A 17,553-nucleotide genomic window follows, 5' to 3' on the forward strand; every position below is an offset into this window, starting at 1 on the left:
GGTGGTTTTTAGTCAGTTCACACAGGAAGAAAAACCACATGTGTATTACGTCATTAACTAACGAACAAACAAATCCAATATGTCAGTTTTTTTCTATGCAACATAATACATAAAGTTTATCATTTAAAACTCCCCAAATGTTTAATTTTTCTTGAAAAACTGTATAAAAATAAATACATGCTTTTATATATATATATATATATATATATATATATATATATATATATATATATATATATATATATATAAAGCATGTATTTATTTTTAGGGAACCTTACTGAAAATGGCAACACATTTGACATCAAGAACCATTTGGTTATAAAATGGATCTTATGTTTCTTTGGAGTTTTTATTTTTAAGTTATTGCTGTAACCTAGACCAACCTAGAGCACTGACAGCAAATATTGCCCTGAGAGTTGCTCTATCAGCATTTCTGAATGAAAGTCCGAGTAAACTGAGAGAATCCATTCAATAAAAGAGAAAAAAGGCGAACCGTCAGAGGTTTCCTCGGGCAGGGAGGTCTGCAAGTGCGTAAAAACGCGGATTCCCTGGTGCCTCAAGAGTGGGACGGTTCAGTTTCAGCCCTTTCAAGAAGAAGACCGCGGAACAGCCGGGCCAGCCTGACTCAAACCCGCAGATAGTGATTGAGAGTGATGCTTAAATGGATTAGAGAGAGAGGAAGGGAGAGGGAGAGAGAGGGGAGGGAGATTTGCCATGAAGCTTTCTGCCCTTGAACACACAGGGCAAATCTGATCCAGTAAAGTAGACAGCGCGCGCACCACAAGTCCATACTCTCACTTTCGGATACTTCACTGGTACACACGCACCCTCCTCCGGTAATTCAGCATCTCCTGCAGAAATAGGGCATCGTCCTCCCCTGAAAAACCGACGGAGCATGCATTAAAAAAACAAAACAAAAAAAAACTAAGAAGAGCCGCATCCTCGCTGCAGGAGGCGATGCCGTTTCCACACGGACGCAAGTCGAGCGCGCGGTGAGTCCATCTCAACTACTTCAGCGACCCGGATGAAAGCACGCAGCTCTCGTTTCGGGGACGAGCCTGTCACAGCGGCTCACTTTTGATTTATGTTTGGAACGCCAAAAAGTTGTTTCTGCTCGAGTTTGCACGTAAAACCAGCCCTCTTGCCGTTAAACGCGAGCTGCAGCGCGGAATGTGTTTCCTCGGAGCACCTTCTCCCTTCTTTAGTGTCGGGACGCGCGCGCGACACACCCCGGTCCGCTCTGCAGAGGGAAGACCGATTGCAAACCTTTTTATGATGCTAAACTACCAGAGTGATCAACTTTAGTCACGTTTTGTGTTAGATTACGGTTGTTGCATTGCCTGCAGGGTCTGCATGAGGAATATCGATGCTTGCTTTGAGTTTTATTACAGTAGCTACAGTATGGAGGAGTATCCTGTTCTGTCTGCGAGTGGAACTTGTACGTTTTTTACCTGAGGCAAAACGACAATGTACTAGGCTACAACTGTTTTTATTACTTTTCTATACTAAATTACCAGAGAAATGATCGGGTTGTGGTTAATGAGGGATTAAACGCATCTTGCATGAGATTTTGATTTTATGTAGACTAGCCTACTATGTGTTTGTTAAATTTGAGGTTAAAACTGGTAGTGGTATTTGCCACGCTGACGATATCACAATCATTACGGTAAGATTGAATAATAAAGTTAAAAATGCATGCTATTAAATCATATACATACCAACCTACTGTTAAATTAATTAAAGTTCGCAACAACTGGCATCTCAAAGCCAATGCACAGAATACATCTAAAAAACAACTACTCAACATTAAATGTTCTTAAAAGACAACTTTTTTCAGTTAAACCTAAAGTTAAGCTTTTATATTACCATAAAAGTGTAAGCAATTTTATTTACAAGTATATTCTGTTTACAGTAAAATTACATGCAAATATATTTTCCTCTTGATCTGAAAATTGTAATCAGGTTGACTCAATCACATGAAAAGCAGTTTAGATCCTACCACATGGTCTCTGATTCTTACAGGCATGCATTGCCTTTGCAACATTAGAAATTGATGTCATCACCATGTGTGTATCTGCACATGTGAGACCATCCCTCACTCCTCCCATTTCCCAATAGAAATGAAAGGTGATACGTTCAGGAAACTATACCATGTAACATTTAGCATAAGATAAAAGTGTGCAATATCTGTATGAGATATATATATATATATATATATATATATATATATATATATATATATATATATATATATATATATATATATATATATATATCATATTCCTTTCGCTACTCTTCAACAAAGTCCTGCCTTATATAATACAGTATCTGTCTGTGACGTGTGTGTGTGTGTGTGTGCATGTACCATGCATGTTCTTCACTCCAGACTCGTGTTGTATGTGATATCAGCCATCTGTCCAGACTGGTGGTGGTTCACGGGATGACATCCAACGTCTGTTTAGTGGGGGTTTGGCAAATTAGACCATCAGCTGAAAGCAGCGCTAGAAAAAAACAGGCTGACATCAAGTGCTTGTGTACAAAAGAGGAGTGAAGTTAAACACTAAAATGTGCGGTGTTTGCTTTCAGGACCATGGACAGCAGCTGCTGAGTGAAGGATGCGACCAGGTGGATAATTCTGAGCTTGGAAAAGGGGAAACCCACTCTACGTGACCTTCAGGACATAAATATGCTCTGCGGTGACGCAGTCCAGGAGCTGCTATGGATGTAGGTCCAAGTAAAAGCATCAGCACTTTTAATCCAACATATCAGGACAGTGCCCCAACTCACAGAAGACAGACAGAAGTCAATGCACAAAACAATAAACTTGCTTTGCAAAAACTCCCCTCAAACATATAACAATAAAACACGTTTATGCACATTTTTCTATACATCTGACTTTTTCCTTTTGGAGTAAACCAAAGCATGATCGTGGCGAAGTTATGGGATGTTTTAACCTGACCACAGGCGCGGCTGTTCCATGTTAACACGTCCCACCTCTGAACCTACGGTGGTCCCTTTCCCGTTTCTCCGGACTCTTGGAAATCCTCTTATTCGCATGCCTGCCATGCGTGCTCACGCGGGACTCCTCTACCTGCTGGTGCATGTGCTGGCAAGAGCAAGAGGCCAGTATGACCTGTGCAAGTCTCTCGTGAGCACGGACGAAGGCGCCGTGTGGGAGCATTATGCGTGCCAACCCAAAGCCCAGGCCGTGAAGGAGTACATGCGCATCCTCGTTGAGCCGCCGGGCATCACCTGCGGGAACCCGCCGGAGAGATTCTGCACCCTGGTGAGTCCTCTTTAAGAGATTGCTGTTTTTATTGATCAAGGAAGTTGACTGAAAGTGACAGTAAAGACATTTATAGTGTTAAAAAAAGATGTCTGTTTCAAATGTTCAGAGAAAATGTAAGGCAGCACAACTGCTGCATAAAAGAAAATTGTTCCGCCAGCACTAACTGTATGCTATATAATTGTCTTAAATATACTTTGACGAAGTGGTCCTGACTGAAATGAAAATTAGCTGACTGTTTACTCACCCGCAGGCCAGACAGGATATTGATGTGTTTGTTTGTTCATGGGAAGAGATTTGGAGAAATGTAGCATTGCATCACTTGCTCAGCAATGGATGCTCTGCAGTGAATGGGTGCCGTCAGAATGAGAGTCCAAACAGCTGATAAAAACATTACAATAATCCACAAGTAATCCATACCACTCAAGTCCATCAGTTAACATCTGGAGAAGCCAAAAGCTATGTGTTTGTATGAAACAAGAAACATTTTTAACTTTAAACCATTGCTTCTGACTAAAATACGAGTCTTTTCTCCTTAATGATGCTTCGCCTAGTGAACTATTTCTTTTAGATTAAGACTCGTTCATCTGATTAACTGATGCATTGAGTTTGCATCTTCAGGTTATTCTTAAATCTTTGTTTTATAAAATAAACTTTAACTTTATAGAATTTACAAAGTGTCAGTTAGCACCTGGATGGGATGGACCTGAGGCAGATGTTTCCAGACTATTCCTTGATTAGTTTTTGACCACCAGCCATTGGCCAATGCAAACTAAGCAGGGCCTGCAGAACGGTGCCAAACTGCACCCATCATGGGGGTGGAGATCTTGAAGCAGCGTTAATTTGAGGAGGATGTGTCGTGCAGGTCACCGACCGCAGCAGGAAAAATGCAGCTGAGGTCAGCAGGCGTGCAGAGCAGAAGGCCGAGGTGTTGTTTACCCACGTGGGTTTGTTGGCACAGTCAGGCTCACAGGAACAGAGGACCGGGACGATGTCGAATTTCACTTCGCTTATAGCAGGGTCAGCAGGTTATTCTCAAGGGCAAGGAGGTGCACTATAGGTTTTATAAAGTGATATCGGGACGGACAACAAACAGAATCAAAAGATATTCCATCAGTCGATGAGTTCTGAAAGTACAATACAATTTGATTGGTGTTTGCTCGTGCAAAAGTTGCACAGCTGCAAATGAGACCGCAGCTCTGGGATGTTGTGGATGGTTGCTAATGTGTTGCTATGCAGTTGCTGTGGTGTTCTGGGTGGTTGCTAGGTTGGTTCTTTCTGTCTGTATTTACATTTATTCATTTGTGAGACGCTTCTGTCCAAATGACTTACAGTTGAAGAAAACAACAACAAATGGTTATTATAGTTAATTTATACCATTAAAAAAATAGTTGCTTGAAATATAATAAATTATAACTGTTATAATTTTATTTCGTTTTTTGTTTAACCCGATAGAAAGAAATAATAAAGCAGTAAATCAACAGATATATAAACATGATAAAAATAAGAATTGAAAATATAAAAGATTTACAAGTTACATTTTCTTAATTACATTTATTCATTTATGTGTTTTTTTAAATTATTTATTTATCAAATTAATTTAATGGGGAAAAAATAATAATTTAAAACAGTCTTAATGATACTAAAATAATCGTTATTTATTGATATAGATCCTTCAATGTAAGGCTGTGCCTTTTTTTCTTTTCCTGATGCTTTAGCTTAGCACTTAAACTCAAGAAAGAGCAACAGTAACAGCGATGCTTAAAACAAAAGTGATGAAAAAAGAAGCAAAAGGTTGTGCAGGCTAAAGAGAACAAGAGCATGAATAAATACTAGTGTCAGGGGAAAAGAGGTAATGAAACCCTGATTAAATTATCCAGACAATGCAGTGTCGTGCACAAACAGACACACTTTGTTCACAATGATTGTGCCTTTTCACAATGAAGCTGATGATGAGACTCTGCAGGAAAGACACATACACAGTACAGTTATTGGTCTCGTGTGAGAGACAGAAATGGACACAGCTCTCACACACTTGACAGTTTATGATCTGTTTAATGTTTTCTCTTACTCGCACTAACTCTCAAAACTTAAAGGGGTAGTTCACCCAAAAACATTCTTCAAAATCATTTTTGGGTGAACTATCCCTTTAAATCGTGTTTGCATAAATGCATGTGTTAGCTTTTCTGGTTTAAGAAAGAATCAGAGTATCTTTTCAGAGTAACTTTGAATTCCACAATATAATTATCACACTATTATTTTCCATGCAGTGAAAGTAAATGATATATCATATTCCAAGTAATGTGAGTTTAGAACAGTATAAGGGTGCGTAAATGTGATTTTTGGGTGAACTCTGACTTTAAATTTTGTTTGTGTAAATGTGTGTATCTATTAGCTTTTCCAGTTCTATTTTAAGCGTTTTTACAGTAACTTTGCATGCCATAATATTCAAATAAATTGCATCTAGGGGACCATTTCACCCAAAAATCACAATTTGCCATAGTTTTCTCACCTAAATGCCCTACATGACTTAGAATATTTTGCTCAAATTATATGTATAACTACTTTTATGGTGCTTTTTAGTCTTTATTTCTTTATTAATCACTATTTATTTTCAATGCATGAAAAAGAACATTGTGAACATTCTGCAAAACACATACATATATATATATTTTTTTTTATTTTTTTTTATTTTTTTTTAAACCCCACATTTGGCTTTGTTTGAATATTGTGGCATGCAAAGCTACGCTAAAATACAGATTCTTATTTGAAACAGGACTGGAAAAGCTAACACACACTTATACAGTACACACACACACACACACACACACACAGACCTTAAATTGTTGTGCCGGAGTCGGCCGCTAATGGACTGCCCTCTGGAATGTTCCTCAGGTCGTCCCGAGCTCTTTAATATTGATGGGGCCTTTAATGGTCCTGCAAGCAGACATCCACAGCACACCCGAACATTTCCCTTTTACATTCTCGACATGATGAGGTCGGGCAGCCTGGCACAGTCAGCACTTTACAATAGACGGGATCCTCCCTAGTATCTCTCCTTCCAAGGTAAATGACAAACACAGATGACGGAGGAAACAGAGTACTGGTCAATAGGTCAATATTACTTAGAGAGTTCAAAAATGACAGCATCTTTGAAATACAGCTTGCGCTATGAAAACATACAGTAGGTTTCGGTGCTCAGAACGTCCTCGCCAGTCCAAATAGAGCTTCTATTAAAACTAAAAATACAAAAATATATAGTTTTAAACTTTCACACAACTTAAGCCAGATAAAGCTACGTATCAACACATGACTGTCCACAATTTACCATTAACGGAACTTACTGAGTGTTCAGAAACCTGGCCCACACACCCACAAAACTATAAAAACACAAAAATAACAATCTAACAAAAATAAAACAAAACAAAGCTATGAAAAGAGAGTGTAAAATCGTCAACTAAACAACTGTTTGTTCCACAAAAAATTAATGTAAATACTGTAATAAGTGTGAATGATTTACTTCTACTATTTTTTATAACCAATCTGCAATATAAAAAAAAGTTCCCAATGAATAAAAGTCCAGCCTTACATTTTTCCTCTTTACACATCAGATCCTGTTTCACTTGGAAATTACGTAGGCAAAATTAGTTGCAAATGAGTTCTTTCATGTGGAATTTAATCATCTCTTGCATTTCACAGCAGCTGCTCTTTTTCTAGTCTATGTGTGTTACTGTGTGTTTTGGGTCAACTGCTGTGGTTACATGTGTTTGCGTGTGTGTCTGTGTGTGTGTGTGTGTGTGTGTGTGTGTGCGTGCATGTCCCAGTTTGTGCATGTTTCTGCCCAGGCTCCAAAATTAACACTCACTGAGCTGCATATGTGAGTAAAAATGGCCTTTGTAGAGTTACTTCTCAGATGGCTTATAACTTAAACTACAACATAATGCTATAAATCAAACAAACGACTCAAAACACTTTTACCACAGACAGTATTAAATTCACCTGTGTATAATATATATATATACACACACAGGTGCTGGTCATATAATTAGAATATCATCAAAAATGTATTTCTATAATTCCATTCAAAAAGTGAAACTTGTATATTATATTCATTCATTACACACAGGCTGATATATTTCAAATGTTTATTTATTTTAATTTATGATTATAACTGACAACTAAGAAAATCCCAAATTCAGTATCTCAGAAAAACAAATAGTATGGAAAGAGGACTTTCTTTTTATTTTAGTTGGAAGAAATTGTTTAAAGTTTTTAATGATTTTCACAATCAATTAAAACAATTTTAATGATGGATTCATTTTAAACATGCAACATTTCACTTCTCAAGACATTAACTGATGGACTGGAGTGGTGAGGATTATTGTGATGTTTTTATCAGCTGTTTTGACTCTCATTCTGACGGCACCCATTCACTGCAGAGCAGCCATTGCTGAGACACTGATGCAATGCTACATTTCTCCAAATCTGTTTTGATGAAGAAACAAACTCATGTCACATTTTCAGCAAGCATCCTTGAAATCTTTCATTGCACAAAAGTTTCCTTTATAGTGAACAAAAAGTTCTTCAAATTTTTTAAATGTTCTTTACACGATGAAAATAAAAAAAGTTCTTGCAAGGAATGATCATTGAAAGCCCCCCCCCCATTTTTTTTTGAAAATCGTGAAAAGAGTGTAAGTAAAAAATGTTGTAATAAAAATAATCCAAATTGGTTCAATGCAGGTAATATTTCTCTCAGTTCACCCACTACTGGCAGATTTTTACAAAAGTTTACTTTTGGACCTTTTTGCTTGGTTTGTTTTCAAGTGGTTGATTCTTAGTTGGCTCATGTTATCTGGGAAGAAAAGCGCGCGAGAGAGAGAGAGAGAGAGAAAGACAAGAGATCCCTAATGATGGGGGAATCACAGCAGGAAAAAGAGAACAAACACACACACACACACACACACACACCAATAAACGTGCTGTTCATGCACACACTTCTCTGACAGCGCACAACCACAGCAAGCATACATGAAATAGTTAGACGTGTCAGTGCGTGAACGTGTGTGTGTGTGTGTGTATGAAAGTAAAGAAACCCTTGTGCTACACAACAGTGATCTCTGATTTAGAGGCACAAATGAGCCAGTGCTATAAATAGAAACAAGAGAGAGAGAGAAGCGGGAAGTGAAGAAGAATGAGGAGGAGGAAACAGGAAGAAGGGAGAAGAGATATGACAGAAGATATGAAGATGCTAGAATAGAATACTAACATTATTTTACTGAACATACTGTATACTGCTTACTTTTAAATAACAGCAAGTTAACCGTTAGGAAATATCCCATTTCACACTGTCGTATGCTTCACATGGATTTGTGAAAAAGTGTGCTTAATTGCATTGAATGTGCATATGTAGCGGACTTCAAATCATAAAATAATGTTTGATAAAAACTGTACTTGCAGATAATATAATATTAATCATAAGCCACTTAAGCGCACTTTAAGGGAGAACACTTTCATGGTTGTTAAACACGCTTAAGTACACCTTTAAAAATATATTTTGTAATAATGTCAAATAATTTTTTACTAAAAATACATATTAAAAGTACATTTTAAATAATTTTAGCAATGCTTTGAAGAAGTACACTTAAGTGTTGACTAACATACTAAAGCACAAATTATTTGATTATAACTGTTATCTGATTATTACATTTTAAATTACTAAATCTCAAAAGACAATAGAATTTATTATGAAACTACAAATAAAGATGTATTTCAGTCCTACTTAGGAGGGTAAAAAAGCACTCTTGTGTTATCGCATTTATTATACTTTTCTAGTTAGGCATCCACACTCGCTTCATCTTCTAAATCACTGACAATTTAATTTCATTTTGCAACAGAGCCAACAACAATCAAACACTTCGACAGCAAACCTTCATCAGTTTATTATAGTATATAGTCATATAGCAGAAACCTTACGAAAATATGACGTTACTGATTGATCTACACACCCAAAACTAAAGTTGAGCGGAGTGAATTTGATCTTTTCAGGAATTTATTATGATTTTCAAATATTATATATTGTCATTTAATTGTAAATAGCATGCAGTTTAGGGTCTGGAAACATTTAGTTCACACTTAAGCATATTCTTTTTAAAAGCATGCTTTACTGTACTTCTCTGTTTTTTTTACAAGGCATGTGCAGTTTTAAACTATTTTCTCACATTAATAATGCACGAAAACCTTTGAAATTAAAGGTCAAGTTGAGTGCACTGCATATACTATTGTATTGTACTGTGCATTTTGGTCAAAGTAGTCATTTGGGTATTGTAGTGCACACAGAAAATGAGCTTACTGTGCACAGTATACTGTATATACAACATACTGCAGAAAGAGAAACTGAGTGAAAGCGGCTTGAGATGGACAGAGGCTAGAGTAATAGTTTAATAGGATGAATCTGTCGCTCTGCGCGTCTCGCTCTGATCTCTCTGTGCTCAGAAACAAAGTTTCAGCCAACAAACACATCTTCATTCTACAAACTAAAACACTTTGAAGAATTCTGGAGATCTAGAATAAAGGAATGAGATCATTACTACATGCTTTCCTGGAATACTTGGTACAGGAAATATGGAAATGTTTTCTATGCAATATATTTCCATAAAACATTTCCATGTTCTTTTTTCTAAACAGTTTGATAAAATTAGCAACTAAAGAAATAGAAAAGCAAATAAAACAAACTTTAAGAAGAACAAATACAGTAGTGTTTCAGTCTTTCCACTTCAAAATGTCTTACCATTTCTGTGTAATTATTTGTGATATTTACAAGAAATGTCTGAGTACAAATAGTTTCTACACCAAATTATTTTTTTCTGTACAGTGATAGTTAGATGCAACACAATGTAGAGTGTCTAATCCTCTTAACCATAGTAAAACTATACAAAACGTGTAAAATGATACAAAACACCATGTGCAATTAATAAATGTATTAATAACAATCACAATAAACAAATTTTGCATTCATGGCCGAATTTTTGGATCGATCTCAGAGCGTGAAATAGTATTTGCTGGATAATATTAGAAATACGGCAACAGCAGAAATGTTCAATCACATGTTCAGTCCATCATCCCCGAATTTCATAACATCCATAAGTACAAATAAATGATTGATTACATGTTAGGTTGTATGAGATTGCACTAGTACTGTTTATCTTAATACCAGAGTACTAACGTGAAAAATGTTCCCAAAGTTTCCAAATCTCTGACCCAATAGTTTTTCATTTCGAAATGACAAATGTGTTTGCAAGCCCTTTCCGACGCGCCAGAACTTTTATTAAAGAACAGCCGTTTTAGGTTTTGCCATCTTGTGGATTTTGTCATGAAATGTGGTTGCAGCGGATTTTCCTTTAGCTATATTTACACTTCACCATGACACACACCTGTACCGAAACACCAGGTGAGCGCCGACGTAAGCAACTCTGTTTGCTTCTTCATTAGTTTTATTTATTGCTTGATATGCTTTTTATTCAAGTTAAATACAATATACAAATATTCAAAAATTATATATATACTGTATATATATATATATCTTTTATTATTATTATTTTATTTGTAAGATTCAGCCATGCAGGAAGCAGTGTTTTAACATTCAAAAAATAACATGCTTCACATTTAATTTTTTTTTTTTTTTTTACAAATCCTAGTGAGCTGCCTAACTAGGCAACAGTTTAAGAAATCATAATTGTGCTCCCAGCATGCAGGCTGTTCTAAATAGTAAGCGGTAAAATAATTCTGCCTTCTGAGATACTGTAAGTTCACATCCTGCACCCCTTGCATATTTCTTTATTAAATATTATGTCTAATTTAGTAATTTGATTATACTTTAAAAGCCATTAATAAGACTGCAGTCCTGTCAGCCCGGTTTTTAACACATTTTATCTCCGAAAAGCACAGAAAATACTAAAGAAGTCTGTAGATTCCATCTGGGGCTGCTATGATCCAATTCAGTCAGGATGCTGCCTTAGAAGGAAGCTGCCTATGTTGACTATAGTCAGCGAGAACAGACAGTATATTCCTCAGAGTGTTGTATTCTTAGTGATGATCTCGTTAAGCGAATGGAGCTCACATTGTGTTCTCAGTTTCTTAAAGTCCACTATAACTCACTCACACGCACGCACACACACACACACACACACACACTTAAAGATGACGAAGAGAGAGAGAGACAGATTAACTGATTTTACGGTACTGATGTTTTACTCTGACTGCATGTTATACGGATGGCACTAGGTAAAGTTCCAGATTTAACGATGATGTAATGTCCCAGTTGGTTGGTTTAACAGGCTGCTATATGGACGCTGTGACAGGGATCTAGCTCCATGCTGATTGTTGTCGCAGCAACGGGATTCCAACGTGGATAATTGCTCTAGGAGCTTAGTGATGTGGGCCACCTGCCGAACAGTTGGCTGTGTATGTGTATGTGTGTGTGTGTGTGTGTGTTTATATGGGGCAGGAGGATGGGATTGTCGGGAAAGCATAGATATGCTAGTTTTGCATCTTTGCCACTTGCATTATTGGGCGAAGGTCATGGAAAAGACACACACATTGTCAAACACTTGAAAAATTAATTTGTGAGAAAAACTGATGGTGTGTTATAATATTAAAACTATTTCTCTTAGGAGTGTCTTGACAGCAGAAACATGCATACATGCACAGATGCACGTTAACATGCACAAATGCAAGCACACACACAGATGCAAATATACACATGCATACATACTGTACATGCATGCTCAATCATGCAAAAACAATACAGGCAATATACAGATCCACACAAGCATGCAAACACCCAAATACACACATATTGATGAAATATACATGCAAGCACACATACATTCATGCATAAAAGCACAAAATGCACATTTGCAAACATGCTAATACATGCACACAAGCACCCAAGTACACACACACAGATGGAAATATACATGTGGCATGCATGCAACCAAATACATTCATACAGACACACTCAAGCATGTAGCCAATATATGCACACAAGCATCCAAACACCCAAACAGACATATATAGGAGAAATATATTTGTAAGCATCCTCATTTGCAAGCAAGCTAATACATGCACACAAGCAACCAAGTACACACAAACACAGATGCAAGCACATGCATGTACACTGAACAGACACATGTACAGACACACTCAAGCACGCAAAAACAATACATGCACACAAGCATGCAAACATCCAAACACACACATACACGTAAGTATGCACACAATCACTCACATACAATCATGCAAAAACAACAATACAAATATATGAAAGCATGCATGCATACACATACATACACAAGTATTGCCAATACATCCCTACAAGCATGCAAACGCCAAAGCACACACATAGATGAAATATACATGCAAGCACACACTTGCAGTTGGAACTTATCATTGACTTTTATTGTTTTTATAAAAACAGTACTACTGATATATGAGCTAATGATATTTCTATTCACCACTCTTAACCTAACCTTCACAGAAAACAATCCCTGTTTTACATTTTCATTATTTAGCATGTTAATTAAGCCGTTTTCCTCACAGGAACCATTGGCAGCTCTTCAAGATGCATGTGATTTCAGGTTTTACTATCATTCAGGGGACATTTGGTCCCTACAATATAAACAAAAGCTGACCCACACACACCACATACACAATGCACACCGTAAGCTTGCTAGCGTACTACTAAGTGTGTCAGGGGGTTGGGTTTCAGTGGATTTGGAGGTTGAAGGTTTCTGTGTAACATTCTCCTCTTTAATCCAGCTATAGTTTTGGCGTGTTGGGGATCAGAATGAGTTTGTGTGCTTGAATGCATGCATGCATGAGTGCAGATGTTGCAGTCAGATCAGATGATGGTGTCTGATGCTGTCTGTCTGCACTGAAGAAACTGACAGCTGGAACAGAATGAGGTTTCTCTCTAATAGCATTAAGGAGAAAAGCGGAGGACAGAAGAAACAACAGATTTAGAGAGGGGTGCATCTTGAGGAAATAGAATTATGTTGAGCAGAAATGAGTGGCAATGCATAGGCCTGTAGGAACAGAGTTGTAATGTGATCTTGGGGAAGAGGGTAACATTAAACCCCTGTCCTGGAGAGAGCTAATAGAGTGAGCCCATCAGTCAGAACAGAATTAGTGTACTGCAGAATGTGTCTGAAAGGATTGGGATGTACAGTTATCACTGTATGAATTGAGAGGAATAACTAGCCAAGGAAATTTCCAAACTGTACGAGGATCAAACGCATGAGCTTTGTTTGAAACACTTGGCAACTAAACAGGATAACGCAGTCTGCGATAGCTGAGAGAAATGTTGTGATTGTACATAAATAAACGATGTCTAATTAAGCTACATGTTTCTAACTTGAGAATGAATGGATGTTCAAATTTGAGCAATTATCCGAGCAGCTCAGGAAACTCACATGCGTGCTGTTCTTTGAATGGTACCAATTATCTATTAGCTAAATATTACAGAGGTGAGAACAGATTTTTAGCTGATAACAAAAAGTGTGAATAAAGGCAGAAACATCAGCTGATTATCGGTCCATCTGTAGTTCTTGGTTACAGACGAGAAGTGTGAGTTTGAGCAGAACCAGATTCAGAGCTTCAGGAGCACAAGCCGTTTTATCATTTTACTGCCCCTCTTTATTTTCTCGGTTGTTCTCTTACATACACAAACTTTGTTTCATCTCCCCTTTAATTTATTTTTTAGCTTCTGTGTGCCTGGCTTCATAAATCAGTTGATGTGTTTCCCAAGATGCACTGCGCTACAAGCTTCTTTTATGAGGCGTGTGTGTGTGTGTGTGTGTGTGTGTGTGTGCGTCTTTATTAAGCAGCATTTGTGAATGTCGTGGTTCCTGTGAGACGGAGAGCAAAAGGAGCAAGTGTTTATTTCATTGTCGTGTAATGTAATTGTGATATATCATCACAGATCCTCAACACGTGCTGAATAGACAGATTCAAAGCCGTCATACCTGAACACAGACGTATGACGTGAACTATAGTGAGATGATCGTCTTCTGCGTGATTTTATAAAGCGAGCTGATAGAACTGACCCAGATTTTTAATGAAGTGTGTGTAGCAGGAGTTTGCTTTCTTTGCAGTCTTTGCTTTTAATAAAAGTCCAAGATTAGACTTTACTGTAGTTTTACCATGAAAAACGTTCGTGTGTGTGTGAGTTTACAATCTGTCTCACTCACAATCTCCCCTTTCTTTTGTGTACACACGCAATTTCTACCTGCTTCTATTTCTTTGTCAATCACTGTCACTGTTTCTGTCTCAAACACATGAGTGCGCACTTGTACTGATCTTCAAAAATTTAAAGTACATTTATTAAAAATTGTACTTGCAGATAGTATAAAATGTATGAAAAATGTATGTCACTTTCATGACTGTTTTTAGTACACTTAAGTGCACAATGTAATACTAATTTAAAAGTTTTACTTTAAATTACATTTTAAATCATTGTTCACAATAATTAATAAATTTATGATTTTAAGAAATACACTTATTTTGATGCGTTGACATTCTAACAGGTGAAAGCAATGAAAATTATTTGATTATAACTTTAACTGTAGTGTGTTATTTGATATTACTTTTAAGGTTAAGATATTTTAAATGTTTTTAATATTTAATAATATATTTTAAACATGCTAAATTGCAACCATTAAAATGGGTAATTACAAATATATTTAAATACTTGACACAAGTCTTAACAGGCATGGCATAAAATTAACATTTTTTAAATGTAATGTTAAAAAGCATACATGTATCCATAGGTAAAAAAGGCGAGGGGTAAAAGGCAAAAACTTTTTATCCCACAATTCAGATGTTTTGGCTGCTGTTGTTTATATATATATATATAATTCTGAGTTTATATCTTGGACTTGACTTTATATTTCTCAATTCTGACCTTTCTTCCTCTGAATTGCAAAATTTTTAATCGAATTATAGAATATAAACTCAGAACTCCAAGAAACACAATTTAGACTAAATTGTGAAAATCTAAATTGCGAGATTAAAAAGTCACAATATTATCATAGTATCTTATTTCCATATAAATATATTTTAAAGACTAAAGAAGTAATTATGAAATTACATTTAAAGATGCACTTGATTTCTGCTTAACTGGGTCAAAAAAGCACTCCTAACTAAGTTCACCTAACTGCATTTATTATATCATTAAAACTCTAATACATTTCCATTCGTTTGAAGTTAACCTGTAATTAAGTGTCTGAAGACAAGATTTATTCCCATAAGTACTTTTTTAAATGTATGCTAAGTGTGCTTCTTTTTCACAAGGGTGTCTCTGTTTGTCTGCAGGAGAATCCATATCTCTGCAGTGATGAATGTGATGCATCTAACCCTGACCTGGCTCACCCGCCGCAGCTGATGCAGGATCGTGAGCGCAGCGGTCTCATCACCTACTGGCAGACGGTCACATGGCAGCGCTATCCCAAACCTCTTCAGGCCAACATCAGCCTGTCCTGGAACAAAACCCTCGAACTCACCGATGACATTCAGATCACCTTCGAATACGGCCGGCCCACCATCATGGTGCTGGAGAAGTCACTGAATTTCGGCCGCACGTGGCAGCCCTTCCAGTACTACGCCGACGACTGCATGGACGCATTCAGCATACCAGCGAGACGAGCACGTGACCTGACCGCGGACAACATCACACGTGTCTTCTGCACAGAGCAGTACTCACGATGGGTCGGGTCCAAGAACGAGAAGGTGGTGCGGTTCGAGGTGCGTTCCCGCTTCGCCATCTTCGCCGGCCCGAGGCTGCTGAACATGGAAGGCCTGTACACGCGGATGGAGAGCATGAAGGGTTTACGTGATTTCTTCACCTTCACCAATCTCAGGCTCCGCCTTCTCAAGCCCGCTCTCGGAGGAACATACGTCCAGAGAGAAAACCTGATGAAATACTTCTACGCCATTTCTAATGTGGAGGTGCTGGCCAGGTGAGAACACACATAAATATTAAAACACAGCAACACTGACTTAGCCAATGGTGTGAGTTTGGGGGCGGAGCTATCTGTTTGACCGACCAATGCTAGATGGCTGGGCTGCGGACTGTCTTTTTTAAACATTACATACTTTATCTTTAAATTTACAATTTGTTGTTATTCTAGGTTTTTTGCGGTTTTAAATTTGAAAACTCAGGATTCATAACTATGAACATTCTGAATTTGGAGTTACCTGGTATAAATAATAATTCTTAATTTTAATTAATATTTAATATAAAAAATAAAACATTTAAATATAATTAATATTATAAGTTATATATTAAAAACTAAATAAAATATAAAAAGGTGATGCATATTTATATATATATATATATATATATATATATATATATATATATATATATATATATATATATATATGCATCACCTTTTTATATTTTATTTTGGTATATATATATATATATATATATATATATAAATTAATAAATATATATATATATATATATATATATATATATATATATATATATATATATATATATATATATATATATATATATTAACACACATTAAAAAAATAATAATATTAAATCATAGATAGATAGATAGATAGATAGATAGATAGATAGATAGATAGATACAACTAGATAAATAGAGAAACAGAAATATTTAGAATTTTTGTGTAACATTATTTAATATTTAATAAATATTAATAATACTATTTTTAATGTTTTATTTATTTTATTTGTAATATATAATTCTTAATATTTTTCTAATTATTATATTATATTATATTATATTATATTATATTATATTATATTATATTATATTATATTATATTATATTATATTATATTATATTATATTATATTATATTATATTAATGCAACCCACTATCTCTAATGTCCACACAGAAATGATTACTGTTTGTTCACTTACTTGGTATTAGATGATGACTAATCTACCCCGTGCTATCATTGTGAGTTAAGCGACTCTTCTGAGTCAGATCAGTTATTATCCATAAAGCAATTGGAGCAACTCATCTAATCAGATTGTGTTGTGTATTATTATAGAGATGCTTGTTTTCATAGGGCATGTTATCATAACCAATAACTATTAAAACTATCAGGAGGGGAACAACTGATCTGCAATAATGCTCCAGTCATTACTTGTACAGATATTGACTGTTGTAATGGTATAAATGAGACACTGGGGTCTATCACAGGTCTGGGCCGTTATTGCAGTGAAT

General features: G+C 36.2%; 1 protein-coding gene across 1 annotated transcript in view; it reads left to right on the forward strand.

Moving 5' to 3' along the window:
* The first annotated feature begins 402 nt into the window (after positions 1 to 402).
* ntng2b (netrin g2b) overlaps positions 403 to 17,553 on the forward strand; it is a 54,780-nt gene continuing 37,629 nt past the window's right edge. The window contains exons 1-3 of the mRNA XM_026235293.1: positions 403 to 992; positions 2,587 to 3,286; positions 15,656 to 16,299. Coding sequence (XP_026091078.1) covers positions 2,978 to 3,286; positions 15,656 to 16,299 — 953 coding nt within the window. The 5' untranslated portion in view covers positions 403 to 992; positions 2,587 to 2,977. The remainder of the gene's footprint in view (positions 993 to 2,586; positions 3,287 to 15,655; positions 16,300 to 17,553) is intronic.

This window comes from Carassius auratus, chromosome 46, assembly GCF_003368295.1.
Source record: "Carassius auratus strain Wakin chromosome 46, ASM336829v1, whole genome shotgun sequence".
NCBI lineage: Eukaryota > Metazoa > Chordata > Actinopteri > Cypriniformes > Cyprinidae > Carassius > Carassius auratus.